The sequence below is a fragment of the Staurois parvus genome, unplaced genomic scaffold (genome assembly GCF_062004578.1).
Source record: "Staurois parvus isolate SC_StPar_1 unplaced genomic scaffold, SC_StPar_1.0 ptg000748l, whole genome shotgun sequence".
In the NCBI taxonomy this organism is placed as follows: domain Eukaryota; kingdom Metazoa; phylum Chordata; class Amphibia; order Anura; family Ranidae; genus Staurois; species Staurois parvus.
In genome coordinates, this window is record NW_028318544.1 from 189,811 (window position 1) to 209,237 (window position 19,427).

Below are 19,427 nucleotides of genomic sequence, written 5' to 3' on the forward strand. Positions count from 1 at the left end.
ATATCATAAGGCAAACAGTCCTACTATGATCATCACAATGTAGAAACATATACAGTATATACTAAATTGTGATATTTATATGAGGGCTATTTGCCTAATAGTATGTTCTAATATTTAAAATAATTTTGTGTGTGATAAACAGTTGAAAATGTTAGTATACAGTATATTGTGTATGTATGTGGGGCAAAACCATATTTTGGTTTTAAAATTTAGGGATATTTAATTTTATGTTTTTTAAGAATGTGATTTTTTATATACATTTTTACCATTCCTGTTATTTTTGATGATTTTTTTTTTTACATTCTTGACAACCTAATGGTGTTAATAAGGTATCAATTGATAAAATCAAGATAAAATATAAAGGTAATACTATTTAACATTAAAATTATTTATAGTTGATCATGCTGATATGGATATATACAAGCTGTATAAACATACAGGTCAATATTCAGCTTCTTCACAATTATGGAATATGTTCATGAGTACCATTTAAATGAACCAGCATTTTGGTTAAACAGTCTTTAACATGGAATTTGTAAAAAATGTTCTGAAGAAACAGTTCTGCTTTCAGAAACTTTTTTTGCCACACCTCTCTGGTGTAGAGAGCAAGAATTTAGTGACACATTTAGTGGCAGCTGTCATTGGGCTCCAGATGTCCTTCTGCCCACTTGCTCTGACCCTCTCTATTCCCACAGAGAGGAATGTGGAGCAGACATCCCTGGGATCTGTCAGCTGTCTAAATCTATCCATGTGTCACTTTCATATATGGACAGAGCAGTATAGCAACATGTGACAGAGTGCTGCTAAAAACAGCATAAGCACTTTTCAAATGATCCTTTAAACAATGTCACCCAGCTGAGGAAACGCATAGGACATTTGATCACACGAGTCCAGGAATTATTTGAAGGGAACAGACCCGGAAACTCATCACCACAGCGTATTTCTCCTGAAATTACTCTCCTCGAAATAGCTAGGAGATGAGCACCTCTCTGACTTACCAGTCCTTGAGTAAAGAGCAGCAAACTATGGATAACTTGGAGAAGCAACTTATATGTCCAATATGTCTGGAAATGTTTTCCAAGCCAGTGGTAATCCTTCCTTGCCAACATAATCTGTGTAGGAAATGTGCCAGCGACATTTTTCAGGTAAGATGTTTTCAAAACCAAAGCATGTACCATCACAGAGGGTAATATTAATTAGGTTACATAACAAGCTGAAAATAGTTATTGCAACTATTATAAAAATGCTGAGGATTCAATTATTCATGCCTGAAATGCATACATTTTTACGAATTGGCCAAAAACATTATATGGATATGAACCACTGTGTATTTTGTGTCTCATTCAGTAAGATAAAAAGCAATGTGAAAGGTTTAGTACCCCAAAGCAATCCTTAGAATTCATCTTTTAGTAAGCTGACATCCATAAAGTGAAATATGATTGGTTGTTATGATTTACGTACTTTGCACTACTTTTTCATTTGTGCTACTTTACATCTGTTGGTTGTTTGAAAGACAATTGTGCTTGTTTATTAATGTATAGAGCAATGTGCTAAGTACAGTAATGTCACGTATGATGTGCTAAGTACAGTAACATCAAGTGTGATCTGTCAGGAGTCATCTTTGTTCTGTGTCCTCTAGGCTGGTAAGGGACATCTGATCATGGCATCAGCAGTGCTCTTGACAATTTTTTTTAACGTATCCATCTGCATTATTATTTATAATGCTAATAAAAGAAAAGAAAGCTAATATTTAAAAAAAAAAAAAAACCTATATACTTATGCAATTAAATCGTGGAACAATTCCTAAAATGTGCGGGAATAAACATTTAAATTTGAAAAAAAAAATCACATAGACCAGGGGTGATCAACTGTGGCCCTTCAGCTGTTGGTGAACTATTATTATTATACAGTATTTATAAAGCGCCAACAGTTTGCTCAGCGCTGTACATTACAATGGGAGACAATACATACGACAGTACAATAACAATACAATGCGATACACGAGGGGTTCGAGGGCCCTGCTCCTCGGAGCTTACAATCTAGGAGGGAGGGGATAGTGGTACAGGAGGAAAAGCTGTGGGGGATGGAGTGTTAGGAAGAGTGGAGGAGGTCGGCAATTACCAGGGGGTGGGGTAGGCTTCCCTGAAGAGGTGGGTTTTCAGGGTGCGCCTAAAGGAGAGGAGAGTAGGTGATAGTCTGATGGATTGGGGTAGGGAGTTCCAGAGGATAGGTGATGCCATGGAGAAGTCCTGGAGGAGGGCATTGGAGGAGGAGACCAGGGAACTAGAGAGAAGGAGGTCTTGTGAGGAGAGGAGAGTGCGTTTTGGGTGGTATTTGGATATTAGGCCAGTGATGTAGTTTGGGGCAGTATGATGGACAGCTTTGTACGTCAGTGTTAGGATTTTGAATTTGATCCGTTGGGCAGTCGGAAGCCAGTGGAATCATGCCTCTGCCTTTGGGAGTCATGCTTGTAACTGTCAGTTTTGCAATGCCTCATGGGACTTGTAGTTCTACAACAGCTGGAGGGCCACAGTTGCCCACCCGATAGACCATGCAAATGATGTGTGATAATTGCTACACTGATGCTAAACAGAAGCAGCATACCAGCAGATAGGATGTCAAACTTTACATTATAGCATGTTTGTCAGAAATAGAAAGATATATAACGACACTGACACTTAAAATGCCGCAATAGATAAAATGTATTAGGGATAAAAACCAGAAGTTTTGAAGCCTTTACACTGCTGTTTTACTGCTACCGCTGGAATAGAAAGTGAGGGGGAATGTTACCAGTGGAGGTGTCGACTACAATAAAATCCTGACATAGGTTTTAACACTTCCTGAAACAGTGATCTCTGATTTCTAACATTTGTCTGGAGTTCTTTTTTAAATATACACTGCTACAAGTCTGTAAAACAAAAAATTTGCAAACAGGTGATACAAAGAGGCAACTTTGGGCAGATGATCAGAAATAAAGTATTTATAAAAATGATTTCTGGTGCATTGCATTATTCATGAGAATTATGTTTATATTTTTTGCATATCTCCTACTAAATTTGATTTCTAGATTCTATTACTGAATATATTGCTCTCTACCCTTGGGTTGCATTCACACTTGAGCGTTTTGTACCTTGAAGCTCCAAAAACGCTAGAACTTAAAAAATCAATTGTTCTCTATGAAGGCTGTTCGCGCAATCAAGTGTAAACAGGCACCATAGAGAACAATAGATTTTTTTAAGTTTGAGCTTTTTTGGAGCTTCGAGCTTCAAGCTGCAAAACACTCAAGTGTGAATGCAGCATTACTAAGGCTCCATGCACAATGGATTAAAAAGCGTTGCTCCTAGATGAGTTTAGCGTTTTGCCTGTAGAAGCAGCTAATTTTATCCTATGTGTCCATGCACATTAGGTAGTCTAGAGATGTTCTTTAAGCTCAGGGTTTAGAGGCAGAAAGAAGAATTCTTCTGTTGTTGAGAGAAGTTTTCTGACAGACAAAAACTCTAAATGCTCCTAAACGCTAGTACAAAAAATGTTTAAAAATTGTATTTTTCCTGCTAAGAGCACTGGCATTTTTCTAAGCCAGTGTGTATGGATCCTAAGTACACTGAAAAAAAACTGTCTATGTTGCCTATTGTATACCATGCATGTTCCACTTTTGTAGCCTAGTCTCACAGAAAAGAGAAACATTTGTAATTCCCTTACTCCCCATATTCAATGTACCTGTATACAGTTCAAATTGTGTGCCCTTATCAACTATTAGTAAATTTTATGTTAGAGGCATCCTCAAAGTGTTGGAACCAGGGTCCCAAAACCTTCAGTAGGCATATCTGTATAAGCAAAAATTAACCATTGGCTAAATGAGTTTTTGCACCTGCACTGTATAGTCTGTAAGGTGTTTGCTCTGAAAGTAGAGTGGTAATAAAGTTTCTCAGTTTATGTTATGATTATGTACTGTATGTCACATTATTCTTCAGTCAGTGCTGAGAATCATTTGACCCTTATTTACCCCTCTAATGTCTCATTCTAGCTCAGGGGCGGACTGACAACTCATGGGGCCCCCGGGCAATAGGGGATCATGGGGCCCCTGTGTCCTTGCCCAAACTCAAAAAAGCCTATGAAAAAGGTACCAGGGGCATCTCATGGGGCCCCCTACTGACCCCGGGCCCTCGGGCAGTGCCAACGTTTCCAAATGGTCAGTCCGCCCCTGTTCTGGCTCCAGACCCCTAGTGGGTCTTGGGAGAGTAACCAGTTCTTATGGATGAATTTTCTTTTTCAACTTAATAAATAAAAGCAAACATCTGATTGGCTATTACAGGTACACTTTCATTTTTCCTTTGTTCCTGTTTTTTGATTTGAGAACTAATGGGCCAGCTTAAACCTCAACTCCCTTTCCTCATAACTTCTTTAAGGACAATGCATATTAAATTATGACTGATATAGCAAATACTCACCCAACATAAGTTTCCAGGTCTACAGACGTATACAGTTGTCAGCAAAACTTGAAAATTGGAAAAATCCAACAAGCTGCATTAGTAGAGCAGAAGGAGGTGAAGTTAGTTAGGTACTCCTGTTTCCTCCCACACTCCAAAGACATGCTGATAGGTTAAATGGTCCCTGTCTTAATTAGTACAGATATAAAGGTGGGTAAGTGAGCGCAAACAGATCAGGTGAGCAGCTAACATACAGGATAAACCTCAAAACCTAGGAATAAGACTTATAAATGGGGTATATAGCGCTAGAGAACAGATGACAAGCACAGGGACTATTATAATATGAAGTAATCACATAGAAGTTCATATAATGACTCATATATATCAGTCAGAAGCAAAACAGAGATGATCCAATGCTGCTCCAGATCACATTCGGTGAGATATAGGAAGATAGTGAGGTTGTGCGCTTACCACAAGTACACACAATATGAGCATTGTATGCAATTCAGCAGCAACCGGGCATCATGGTCTGGTCAATAGCCTGGGCACCCTCTGGTCATATCCGAACATCCAGGACACAGGTACACCGCTAACCAAGCTCCCTCTGGCTTTCCAATCCAAAACGTCACCTTACATAAGCTCATTAAAAAAACGAGCCGGGAGGCAAGAAAGCGCTTATAGTGAAGTACGTTTATTAAAAACACAAGATGTAAGCAGAACGACCAGAACTTACATCGACAAACTATACATCCAGGCCCAAATGGTTAGGCTCCCTGGTGGTTAGTGGTTAATACAACATGCACTGCATACAGATCCAGGTCCAATAAATTAAACCCTGGTGGCTAGTGGTATCATAAGTACATAGTCATATAATGTATGGGTAATGCAGATATACTCATCCAGGTCTGGTAAGGCAGTTCCCTGGTGGCTAGTGGATCCTCAATAGCAAAGGCGTCAGTAGGGTAGATCCCCTATATATATCCCCAGATCTCATTTTGGGACCTTTTGATGGCTTTTCCCACTCCTACTACACTCATGCAAGAGCAATAAAACTACATCAATATCTCAGCTCAGCATTGCCACTTTGGTTCTTCTGTTATTGAAATTTTTCTGCAATATTTAGACAGCTAAGCGCTGTGGAAGTATAATTCTTACATTCTGTAAGAAGGACATTTTATTAAGGTGTTTTACTCTCATGTAAATAGGCATCCAACCCATATTTACCAACCAGAGGAGGAAACACTGTGGCCACAGGGGGTCGTTTCCGTTGCCCATCCTGCAGACATGAAGTAGTTCTGGACCGACATGGAGTTTATGGATTGCAAAGAAACTTGCTGGTTGAAAATATCATTGATATTTACAAACAGGAATCAACTAAATCTACGAGGTACCTGCATTTATTGTAGTTAAATAGTTGTTTTTTATATAAAAGAAAAAATTGTTATTATACATTTTTATTTTTTTGTGGTTTGTGTTTGAATTGGTAAACCAAATAGTGACCAATAAGTGTCCAAGCCAGTGTATTTGATAGTTTTTGCATCACTGGTGTCTGGACAAAGATACTGTAGTCATGGTATGCCTTTCAATGCATTGTGTAGATTTTTTCCATCAAATCAGTGCATAGCAAAGTATAAAGTGGGGTAAACCACCAACCAACCAACTAGAATTCTTTTATCTAAAACCACTGAAATATTATTTATAATTGGTTGCTATAGGTTACTGCATTTTATACTTTGAACTTTACACTGTTATCATGCTATATTGATGCTTTTTAATGCCAGTCTGCATTTTTAGTGAATTGTAAATAGTTTGTTTAGATAAAGCTGGTATAAATGAACTATGACCTTCACTACTGGATTTGGCTGCTGTAGGCACTGTATGAACTCAGCTACATACTGTACAATATACAGTGCTGTGTTCTGGCAGTAAGATGGGAGCTTTCCATACCACTCCCAGAACAAAACAGAGTCAGGCTGAGTGCTGCTCAGCCATTCACGGGAAGCTTTGCATTCTATGACTGAATACAAATGTTCCTCTGACTAGATGAGGTAAAGTGGTGGGCCAATAATGTCACAATCTCTTCATTCATAGAATACAAAGCTCCCTGTGAATGACTGAGTAGTGCTCAACCCAAGGCCTTGTTCACACCATACGTGCAGAAAAACTGATTGAAAACTGACGCACAGATTTCACTTGCAGAGACATCAGTTTTCATGACTCTTCAATGAGTTTATACACATTGCAGATTCCTGCGCAGAAAAAATTTGCACAAAATATTAGTACTGTGGTGTGAACAGGGCACATAGCAAACAATTGATTTTGTTGTGCCCTTGCAGAATGCATGTAGAAATACTGACGTCTCTGCACACTGGTGTGAATGAGGCCTAACTATATTTTGTTCCAGGAGCAAGACAGGATGTTTCCATCCCATCCATTCCAACTCAGCACTGCATACTGTATGAAGTTGAGGCTACATACAGTTTATACAGCACACACAGCAGGCACATCTAGCAGTGATGATAATGGAAATATTTATTTCCCACCAAGTTTTTCTGTGCTTGTATTTTGTATTATGGTACATCTGTAGTTTTTGTCTTTGTGAAACAGCTTACTTTATCTAGTAGACAGCACAGTGGTTTAGTAGTTACCACTCAAACATTGCAGCACTAAGTCATTTTTTAAATCTTGGTCAGATCACTATCTGCATGGAGTTTGTGTGGGGTTCTTCTGGGTACTCTGAATTCCTACAATACTCCAAAGAAAAACAGTTGAAGGTTGACTGGCCCTAGTATGTGGGTACAAATTGGTTATGAACATGTGCAATCACATTCTGCATGCCAGCCTCAAGCTGAGCAATTGGGTATGGCTGGGGAAAGACCTGGTGACCTATGGTGAAAGACTTTAGTGTATATCTGACATGGTGCTCAGATAGCTGGCCCATAGAATCGCAGAGAGTCCAACATACAAAAATGGATAAATACGTACTTTATTACCCTTGCACAGGGCAATGTATCTTTACATAGCGAAGAGACAGTTATATAGCCTCTATGTGTTGTCCTAACCTTTTTGCTGATACATTTGGATTTTAGATTAATTAACAGAATTCACAGGCATTGAGCAGAGTCTGCAGAAAACAGGACATGCTGCAAAGCCTGAAACATAACAGGTGATGCTGAAGGCTGTGGGTTTCTGTGGTCCACAACCTGCTTATAACAGGAAATCTGATAGGAAAACATTCGAGTTATATAATATGCTTGATGGCCATGGTGAATATACACCCAATTGATTTGACAAATACTTTACACATGATACATGATGACTCCGTGCAGGTCAGTACAGGACAGTCCCTGTGACATAATTACCGCATCTACAAAGTATCTGTCTGGGATGAAAACATGGCTAACATTAGCTCTGATGTTGTATTTCTATCTCCATTCATTACAGAGTCATTGTTTAGCCTTTCCTTGTTAGAAACAAGGTTGCCAATTCCAACCATCTTCTAATAATTTCTTGATAAAATGGCTGGGGGGGTCAAAGGAAGGTCAGCAAATTTCTGGCCGTCAATAGGTGGTAGATAAATGAAGAAAGGTTGATTGGGGTCAATCAATTTGTTGAGGTCACTGTAGAGCTACGCACTACTCACTAGTCCTAAAGATGAGGTGTCTAATGGTGAGAAAGTGTTACCCAGGCTTGGATGTCAATTATTACAGCTTTGAGTTGTCTTTATTAGGCTACTTGCACATTAGATGTTTAGCCTGTGTGCATTCAATTCCAGCATGTTAGTGCACCCGGGAGGACCAGATGCAGTCTGTAGTCTCAAAATCAATGGCAGGATTCTTTCCGCATTTAGGGCCCTATGTGTTCAGCGACATATGCCCAAAATGCAGGTGTGTGTTCAGGCATGTGTTCCTGGTATGCAACATACCTGCATTCTGGGCATACATCCCTGAACACAAATGGTGTTAAACATAAGTGTTACTTGTTTCAGCGTTCAATCATGTCCATCCACAGCAGATTTTAGCCTGCTTTAAACTTTTGAAGGCTGCAGTGGAGCTGGTCTCTCCATCTGTGCCTAAAGTTCTAGGAGTGGACGTACACTCTCTAGTGTACAAGTAGCCTTAGCTGTGTTAGCTTGTTACTGGCCTCCTTTACCAGTGTGCTTTCTTTTGTTTGTGTTTTACCCAGGGGCGGAATGACAACTCATGGGGCCCCCGGGCAATAGGGAATCATGGGGCCCCTGTGTCCTTGCCCACACTCAAAGCACACCCAAAAAAGCCTATAAAAAAGGTACCAGGGGCATTTCATGGGGCCCCCTACTGACCCCGGTTCCTCGGGCAGTGCCCGAGTGCTCAAATGGCCAGTCCGCCCCTGGTTTGACCTTTCGCTCTCCTTCTTATGGCAGAGATACAGTATATGTACTGTAGGTGTTCATTTTCCTTACTGAGTGTACTTCAACTTAAACTCTGTTGGAGAGCCAGTAAGTATACCCATAGTGATAGACATGGTGCCAAAGAACTGATTTCTTTTTATTAACTAAAAATTCAGGATTGTAACAACCATAAGGTAAGCTGCATATACCAAAAGGAAGCGTCAACAGTATTCACAAAAATATAAAAAATTTAAATTAATAGCTCATTTACCAATGAAACGTGCCTATGTGCCTACTATGTCAAAAATACTTTTAGTAATGTCATGAAATCTTTAATATAAACTTCATTTTTTAATTATTACATGTTTGGGGGTATATGAACAATCTTCATGAGCGGGTTTGGAAGATCACCAATGTATTTGGATAGTAAATCTCTTAGGTAATTGAAGTTAGTTAAATCACTGTGTTACCAGAATCCCATCAGATGCCTCTGGGAGTAACGACCACACCAAAGCAAGGGTTGCCCATCACTCGAAGTGTATTGAATCAGAAGATTGCATATATTCTTGTTCACAGTACAAGTCCATACGATCATAGTTCAGCCAATCGCAGTATAACAGCTAGACAGAAATACATCTTACTCTTATGTTATACAATAATCAGTTATTAACAGCTACAAGTGTCTTGCAAAGCAAGGTACAGTTTCTTGAGAAGTGATAAGGGGATCAAAGTCCAGAGGTTGCAGGTGTATCAATAGCTAAAAATCAACAAACTAATCATAAAGTCAGCAGTATCATTCTCAGTAAAGAACTATTATGGGATGACATAATCTAAGCATACAGTCAAAATGGTGTAGTGAACAAAATGGAGGTTAATAGAAATGCAGCTGAATAGTTTATGGACCTTTGATTTAAAATGAACTCCAGGCATATTTTACATTTTAAAGTGTTTCTAAAGCCTAAACATTTTTTACCTTAATTCCTTGCTTTAAGGTAAAAAATGTTTAGGTAAGCAATATGTCCCCTACCCCCTTATACTTACCTGAGCCCTCACTCGATCCAGCACTGTACCCATCTGTAGCAGTTCTCTCCCTTCTCCAGGCTCTCACAGGCTTGGCTGAATTGGCTCCCACTGCTGTCAGTCAAATCCTGTACCGAAGGAGCAGGGAGCAGGGCAGATGGGGTCTATGGACACAGGCAGTGCAGCTCTGAATCAATCCTGTTGGTGTGCCAAGGTAGGAAGTGGCTTCGTATGGTTGGACACCAAGAGAGGAGGAGCCAGGAACACTGATGGAGAACCAAGAAGTGGAGGTTCAGGGCCACTTTGTGCAATTTCATTGCACAGAGCAGGTAAGCATAAACCTTTTTGTTATTTTTTAAATCATTTTAAATTTGTGCTTTTAAATAATAGATACCTCTCCTGAGGCATCTATGGCAAGATCAACACTTTGATATAATTATTTTTATTTTTGCCAGGTTTGCTGTACTTCTGGCCACTTTGTGTATAAGAGCTGCAGCTCTCATACATGGAAGGGGCAGTGTTATTTGTATGCCCCCTCTCCCCTTGGCCATTCACAGAAGGAAGGCATACAAATGATGATGTTCCTTCCATATGTAAGAGCTGCAGCTTTCATACATGCAACACCCAGAAATATAGCAAGAGGTGTACTACCCTGTGTAACGAAAAATAAGTATATCAGAAGAAGTGCATCAATCTGGACATAGGATATTCCTCAGATGAGGTAACTATTGCTTAAAAACAGATCATTTTAAATAAGTATGTCTGGAGTTCTGCTTTAACCACTTGACCTGTGGAAGATTCACCCCCCTTCCTGGCCAGGCCATTTTTTGCGATACGGCGCTGTGTTACTTTAACTGACAATTGCACCGACAAAACTGCTCTAGGACGGTCCTAAAGTGGTTAATAATTTCTATATAACAATTTTCTGTTGTATGCAAATATTCATACACTGTACTGATGTTTACGATGGCACTGTTGCATACGCAAGTATAGCAGCGTACAGCCATTCATGTTTTTTGGCTGCCTGAACAGAGGAATTACAGCTTTAGTTATGCTGATAGAGCGGAGGTGGCCTGTGTGAAAGAGCTTTAAGGCTAGGTTCACACTTGTGCAAGCTGTGCAGCCATTTGAATGGGCTGTGGTGCCTGCATTTTCCACAAAAAAAAGGTGCATGCACCTTTTTAAAAACGAGGCCAGTAGGAAATCCCATGGTCTTTTTTGAGCAGCACATTTTGACAGCGTGTCACGATATAAGGTCAGGTTCAGAGACCAGTTGCTACAGCAGTTGTAAGGCTTACCTGAAACCAGCAGGATTGGTACACCAGCGGATCCCCCTGGGAATGACGCAGGCTCACCTGAGGTGCGGGGTCTAAGCTTCCACCGGTCTTCCCCAGAGCTCCTAATGGCGGAGATGGATTTGGCTGCGTGTGAATGCCAGGTCGCAGATCTCAGGATCACCCCACCAGGGAATGAGTAGGCTGGAAACCAAAAGCGGATCAAACAGTTCAGGGATCAAACACAAGCGGAGTCAGTCACAAGCCAAGGGTCGGTCACCAATGGTAGTAGATAGGATGAGGCAGAATCGTAGTCAGTAGCAAGCCAAAGGTCGGTAACGTAGATGAAGACAGCAGCAGGAACAGTAGCGGGATATTGGCTGGTAAGGCACAATAATCTGGCAAGGAGGAAGTGCATGGACATGGCTTTTATAAGGAAGTTCATGGGAGGAGCAAGGAGTTCAAGGTTCAAGAGAAATCAAGGCACAAGGCAGGATTATCCAAGAATTGTCAAGGGAGCTGTCCAGCATTCCAGATAGCTCAGTGAGAAGAGACATTGCCTCCCACTGCAGAAGGACCAGGTTCAATCCCAGGCTCTTACACAGCGGGTGGTTGCGAGTGCAGTAACAGATGCGATTCCCTCACTCGTAACCAGCGCACACAGTGTTAACTAGGGCTAAGTGTACTATAGCCCAAACTTTTGAATTTTTTCCTTTTGAATATAATAGAGAATGGTTAGAACCCCTATGTGAAGATTTTAATGCTGTCTCTGTCTCCACTGGGGAGATTAGATCTCTCTGTTTGTCCTGGTAACAATTGTGGTTGTGATAGAAATTCCATCATTTTAGTCACCAAAAGAAGGGTTGAGGGTAAATCTTCAAATGGGTACACCTGTTCAGATGACAACTGTCTATGGGGGTAATTCCTATCACCTTGAATAGATTTCCTTTCACTTCCTGTTGTGTCTTAGGACAGAGAAATATGTCCAAATGGGATACAGACAGCAATAAAAAGCTTACAGCTGTTTTAACTGTTTCCTACTCTATCCAAAACTATATAAAAAAAAGTTTTGGGTTTACACACATGTTAAGCCCTAAAAACTAAGCTTAAAACTAACCTAACTGCTAAAGCAAGACCTTAACATTTCACACAACAAGTAATACCTGACATAAGCCCTTAACTCCTCTCCCTGAAATGCTATTTCTGCTTCATACTGACAAATGTCATTGTATAATCTAGACAACCAGTGCAGGGCAGTATTTGTTTTATGGGTGCAGTCTAGATTCATTTTGATGATAATGGATTCTATGGCAAAGAACATAATGCATGACTTCCCTTCAATGGAATCTGCAATGTATTGGTGGGTAAAAGCTTTGAAGTTGGGTGGTGCAGAAATGGATGGGCTATGTCAGAATCACTCTTGGGCTGTATCCACACCCTTCAGTGTTATCCTTGAGCAACTGAAACTAAATATACCTGTACTTTGAGACAACCATTGTACATTTTTTTTCTCATTCACCTTCTTGGCCATAACTTGGTCAGTTGATAAAGCAACCTTTTGAATTTGCAAAACTCCTGCCTAATATGAACAGTTCAGCTTATAAACAACTCTGCTCCTCTCCTTCTCACTCCCCCTCCCCCCTTCCCTGAGACTGAGTTATTCATGTTTAGTGCTGTCATTTACCTTTATATGGTACAGGGAATGTGAAGGTATTAAAGATACTGGGGAGAATTTATCAAAGATGGAGCAGATAGAATCTCGAACAGCTGTGCATGGCAGTCAATCAGATACTATCTTTATCTTGTTCAGTTAAGTTTAGAAATGAAAAATAAAAGTTGGTTTGATTGCCATCCACCATTCTGGCTGCCATTCCCCTGACTGTACCTTTGCCCTTCCTTTGGCAGGCATTTGTCACTGCTTTCTGCATAGACTAGCAGCCAGAGGAAGTGGCTACAGTTCAAAATGACAAAACTTGACTTTTGACTTTTGGTAAAAATCTGAATTTTCATAATAGTAATGGTACTGCTGCTTAGACTGCATATGGGGGGAAAGAGTGCAATTAAAACATGTGAATAATGAAAGTAATGCTGTATTTACATGCATTGATCTTGACGAACATCATCTTTGTGTAAAGGTGCGACCCATCTTAAACTACACAGTGTTATGACAAAGAGGAAAAAATGGTAATCCTACACATTCACACATTCATGCACAGGTTGGATTGAAGTACATCTAATGTTACTTTAGCATCAGTAAATTGCCATCTGGATAAATATCTGCATGTAGTTTCAGCTTTCTTCCAAATGTGCCCATTTTTATAGTTAAGTGCCCCAATTTCTATGCTCCCAGAATGCATTAGAAGAAGCTAAGGTTTAAGGTCATTTTCAAATACTTCCTGTTACAAAACTCTAACCCTGTCTCCCACTTGTGTTCCTGCTTTATCACTCTGTCCCACAGCTTCCGAAGGGGACTACAAGTGGCAGTTTCAACATACATTGCACAACCATAGTCCAATGTTCATATCTTCAGAAAGCCTGCTCTGAAAAATTCCATGCAACCATTGCTAAAGGAAATATTAGATAGGAAGTGGTTGCAAAGAAGCAGCATGAGTTAAGCAGCACTGCAATGCAACAAAGAATGAAAAATGTGTAGCATTTATCCCTGAAGAAGCTGCTGATGTTTTTGGGTCCCTCTTCTATGTACCAGTGATGGCCCGCCCTTACCAGTGCCCTAATGGTACCAGAGCACATTTGTTTATGTTCCAATGGACATGGTTGGACTGCAAAGCTCTATAAGAAGAAAAGAGGTTAAACAGAAAGAGAGTAAAAACAATGTCATTTTAAATATGGGAAGACATGTTCTCAACTCCATGATTTATCTAAAGACAAAGACCTGCATACTACTGGCAAGTAAGCTTCAGTAACAAAGTTCTGCTGACAATAGGGCCCATGTTTTATAGCATTGGTGCGCTCAGACAGAAGCAAGTGGCTAAAGATTTAAAGAATAGCAGTTGGTCCCAGAACTCCAGAGGTCCTATGACAGATAGCAAAAGAGTCTTGCTCCTCCCATTGGGGTTCACCTCCTAAGCCAGCTTTTCCATGGAGTCCCACAGGCTGTGGGACATATTATTAGCAGCAGCACTTTGCAGCAAAGGACAGGAATAGCCCACATGGTCTTTGGGTATTTTCAGCACCCCACTACTAGCAAGGTGAACACTTTAACCCTCTACTCAGGCTACTAGCCACCAATGGCAAATGAGTCCCCTTTAGTTTTTGAGCATCGCCGAGTTCATGGCCTCAAGTGCACACCCACCATCTTGGCTCTCTCTAGCACATCTGCCATCTTAGCTCTGTACACTTCCTCCTCTCCAGCTTTTACCGTGGGCTCTCTGGTCACACTCTGAGACAACTGGGCAATATAGAGCTTGCAGGTCTCCCTGGACAGCAGGCACTCTAGTACACACAGCAGTCACAGATCTATCCCTCTTGCTGCAGCATATGCCTGGGGTCCTCTCACCATTAATTTATGTAACACATGCCTGTGGGTGTTTTGGGTACACTTAGCCCCAGATATACATACAGTGCTACAAAATCAGAAGGGGGGGGGGAATGCTCCTTTAGTTGGGTCTGCAGCCTCCAGGAAACTTATCCCACCATGTGGGTCCCCAGAGCACACACGCAGTCCCTTCTACAGTGGAAAGCACTCCAGGCCATCCAGCCAATAAGAATGTGCCTGAATTTAAAGAAACCCCCCCCCAAAAAAAAACAACTATGTAAAAATAAAAGAATGTCAATCTGATGTAAAACGTAAAACGTGCCCTTTTGAAAATGTGCATGAGCACAAAAAGCGTTAGGGAGGAGCCCAGCTAGTGATGTCTTGCCGCACAGGCCACGAGGAAGGCCGGCGGCCATCTTTGTTTCTGTTCACACATGCCAGATGTGAGTGCATTCTTTTACATGTCGATTTCTTTCCATACTTTAACAAATTACTGCACTATTAGAGATTTCTTCACTGGCTCGTTTATTGCGAGCCCCTTAAGGTGGATTCCTACTTTTCCCAACCTATACCTATGACTGGTCCCTACTACAGGATGGATGTTTTCCTGGAGCCTGGAGAGTAACAGTCTGCCGATTACCTATCATGCTGATGTGTGCCAGATGATCCCCTGAGTTACCTTTGCAGATCCAGATGACCAGGAGTAGTTTGATTTACTCAAATGCGCGATATATTGCGCTTTCTGGTTAGTGCAATATACATTCGTTTTTCCAGCCACTGGAGTCACAGAATTCACTTTATGATGTTTATTGGACTTTGAATTTATTTATTATATTTCTGTCACTTCCGCACCTTAAAAGTCAATACCAAGACATTACTTTCACGATTGGCTATAGCGCTGCACAGCGCATGTGTTTATGTTAGTTACATCATACATATATGTTGATATATTTATTTATTTACTCATCATTTATATAGCGCTGCATTTTGCAATTATTGGTTTTTTGGAAGGATTTGAGGTTTTACCTTCATGCTAGCTGCTTACCACTTTTACTTAACGCTCATTTAAACTTTTTCATTTGATTGATGTAAGTACAATACTTTAGAAAATAAAATGTCATCCTGTTAGAGTTTACAACTAATTCAATTGTGCATTTTGCACTGATGTGAAAATGTGTTATTCATTAAAGGCTGCAAGTAATCCTATTCATTAAACAATGCTGTCTGAGCATGGGCAGCCCAGAGAAACCAGCACTTTTGAAATCTGACAGAATTTTGTAAGACTGATTGTTCAGCCCCTGTCTGCTTCTTTATACCACATTTTATATTGTGTATGTCAGAACAGAAACTTGCAGTATTTCATCTCAGAAGAAAGTAGACAAGAAAGTAATACAAAAACAGCAAGTGTCACCATCCAGAGAAAAAAAAGATGGAAATGATGAAGAAACACCACTGAGGTGGTAATTGGCTTGTTACATGTACTTTTCCATTACAAAAATGTTATCATGAGTCATAATGATAGCAACATGACCGCTGTATGACAAGCCTCTTACACATAGCAGATGTCTACTATACCAGCTGTCAAGTGATGTTTTTCCACCTACTGAGTTTATTGTCAGGATATCTCATCCTGGGCATTCACTTAACATTGCTGAACTCGAATCTTTGACCTCAGTGCTCATATGAAGGCTTTCATACGCCATGAGGAAAAAGTAACCTTTTGTACAAGTGTGGATACTCAGCAAATAGAAATGGATGATTGCAGTCTAATTATGCAGTTTACCCTATTTTAGAATAATTTCAAGGGATATTTAGAAAATCTTATCTATTCCAGGCTTCTCAGACTTTTGGTATTTTGCTGCAAATATGCTGTGAATACCGTCAAAATTGAAAAAACAAAAATAAACATCTATAGTAAAAGGGCAAACTGATATGGTAATTGTATGGTAGGGGGACAATTGGTATTGGTAGTGGGAAACCTTGCACTGGACGGGGACACTCAAGAACAGTCCAAGTAATAATGGGAAATGGTGGAAACCCAGAGTGTGATGCTTTAATTATGAGATAATGCCATTTTTGATATGGGTACTATTTCTATCTTTAGAGGATATATACATCATGTGGTGATGTATTAGGTTCCTGGGTTCTTGCTTGATATTTCAAGCAGTTTTCTTTCTTTCTTTCCCCACTCACATGGGGCTTCCATACAGGGCCGGATCTAGCCTGTCTGATGTGGGGGTGCAGTAAAAAAAAGTCAGGGGGGAAGAAGACTGGAGGTCAGCAGGGCAGTTTATAGGGGGTAAGCAGGGCAGAGGATAGGGTCATTAGTTTGTATTGCAGTTTACAGAGGTCATTAGTTTGTAGGGCAGCATACAGGGATCAGTAGGGCAGAGGACAGGGGTAAGGAGTAGATGAGGCAGACTTCACAGGTAAGTTTGTTCAGGAGCCAGTAATAAGTGACGCAGAGGACAGATTTTGCCAAAGAGTGGGAGAAGCTTCAAGGGAATGATTAAACAAAATCTGTGCCTAGTCACTGTATACTTTGCACACATATATCCCAGTCCTTGTACCCACAAAATACTCCTATTTAATATGTCACAAGTGACACTCTCACAGATACACAAACCTCAGAATGAAGAATAATTTCTAAATATTTAAACATTTCCATCACATATGCTTTTCTGTACAAAAAAGTGATAATTTTGTCTGTCTGAATCAGCCCTAAAGAAAAACTTCATTTAAACCAGCAACTGTTGGGACAATGAGCACTTTGGTCAGGACTATGACATGTACAACATAGTGTATAGAGTGCAGAGGTCAGGAGTAAGTAACATTCAAAACAACATTTAGAGTGCAGCATCAGGGCAAGCCTACCTGTTCATATCAGAATTGCCTCTTACATCAAGAATCCCCATAAGAGTTCCCCCTCAGAGTCCCCTCTCTACATCAAGTCCTCCCCTTTACATCAGGATCCCAAAAGTCCCCCCTACATAAGAGTCCACAGAGCCACCACCCTTACATCAGGGTAACCAGAGTCACTTCCCCTAACATCAGGGTCCCCAGAGTCCCCCCTTGTATTAAAGCCGTAGTAAAGTGTCACAAAAACAAAAAATCAGGGTCTCCATAGTCTCCCTCCTTAGATCAGGGTCCCCACAGTCCCCCTCCTCACATCAGTCAGAGTCCCCATAGTCCCTCACCTTACATCAGGGTGCCCATAGTCCCCCTCCTTACATCAGGGTCCCCGTAGTTCCCCTCCTTACATCAGGGTCCCCGTAGTCCCCCTCCTTACTTTAGGGTCCCCTTAGTCCCCCTCCTTACATCATGGTTCCCTTAGTCCTCATCCTTACATCAGGGTCCCCTTAGCCACCCTTCTTACATCAGGGTCCCCATAGTCCCCCTCCTTACATCAGGGTCCCCTTATCCCCCCTCCTTACATCAGGGTCCCCTTAGCCTCCCTTCTTACATCAGGGTCCCCATAGCCTCCCTTCTTACATCAGGGTCCCCTTATCCCCCCTCCTTACATCAGGGTCCCCTTATCCCCCCTCCTTACATCAGGGTCCCCATAGCCTCCCTTCTTAATACAGGGTCCCCATGTCCCCCTCCTTACATTAGGGTCCCCTTAGTCCCCCTCCTTACATCAAGGTCCCCATAGTCCCCCTCCTTACACTCCAGTACTTCCTCATCTTAATCACTGCAAGATCTTCATGGCAGAGCTGATCCATCTCCCACCAATACAAGAAGCCCGTGGGATGAAGACTTGATTGTAGTGATGGACAGTGCACCCTGTGTACCCATTGGCTGGAGAGGCAGTGCTGCCCACCTCCTGCTGCCTCTTCAACCAATGGGTAGGTGAATTCCTCTTTTAAGCCCCTCCCCCTTGACGTCACTTGTACTTGGGATGTCCCGAGTCCCAGCCGGAAAGCTTACTATGCAAGCAGCCCCGAGAGGACATGTATTATAATACAGGAGATAGTGGCAGCTCTTTGTACAGCCTCCCTGCCGCCTCGCCACCCCCCCGCCACTCGCAGACTTCATGGGGCCCGTGTCCGACTATCCACTTATCAGCAGCTCTGAAGATGGAAGTGGGGGAGCTGAAGGCTTGGGGGGGGCGCAACTGAAATCTGGTGGGGCGCAGCCAGGGGCGGACTGACAACTCATGGGGCCCCCATGCAATAGGGGATCATGGGGCCCCTGTGTCCTTGCCCAAACTCAAAAAAGCCTATGAAAAAGGTACCAGGGGCATCTCATGGGGCCCCCTACTGACTCCGGGCCCTCGGGCAGTGCCCGAGTCTCCAAATAGTCAGTCCGCCCCTGGGCGCAGCCCACCCTAGCACCCCCCTATGTTTTGTTCACAATTGAGCATTTATTTGGTATATATGATTAATTTATATGTTTTATGAATTTTTAGATCTGTTCTATTTCATTCTCCTTAAGAAGCAGAGTTGCAAAATGTGTCAACATCGTTTCCCCCATCCACCACTACAATATTGTATCACCGTTTAATATGTAATCTTACTAGTCGTTGCTAGTATTGGCATATGGTAGGGTCAAGTTGTTATGAGGGACTAGAAGGGGAATATAACCATGAAAACCACCCACTCAAAATAGGTGATTTTTAATGTATACACATATTATTACATGTGATTCTTGCATTAGTTATATGACTAAAAAAATATTTTTTTTTTATCTGCGTTTTTATTATTACTGCCACCTTAAGATGTTTTCTTGTGGTTTGTGCCAGTTGTTATTGGGGTGTGGTGCTGAGACACACCAATCATCTCAACCTGATAAAAAGGGATTTGTTGAAGTGGTTAGAACCCTTACATATACCCTTATACCCA

The 19,427-nt window shown here is 41.3% G+C and overlaps 1 protein-coding gene across 2 annotated transcripts in view; it reads left to right on the top strand.

Annotated features, from left to right (window-relative positions):
- Nucleotides 1–719: 719 nt before the first annotated feature.
- Nucleotides 720–19,427, top strand: part of TRIM55 (tripartite motif containing 55) — a 183,703-nt gene continuing 164,995 nt past the window's right edge. The window contains exons 1-2 of one of the 2 annotated variants that reach the window (XM_089654258.1): nt 720–1,145; nt 5,633–5,814. In XM_089654258.1, coding sequence (XP_089510384.1) covers nt 978–1,145; nt 5,633–5,814 — 350 coding nt within the window. In that variant the 5' untranslated portion in view covers nt 720–977. The remainder of the gene's footprint in view (nt 1,146–5,632; nt 5,815–19,427) is intronic. The other variant, XM_089654259.1, reaches the window with a different exon arrangement.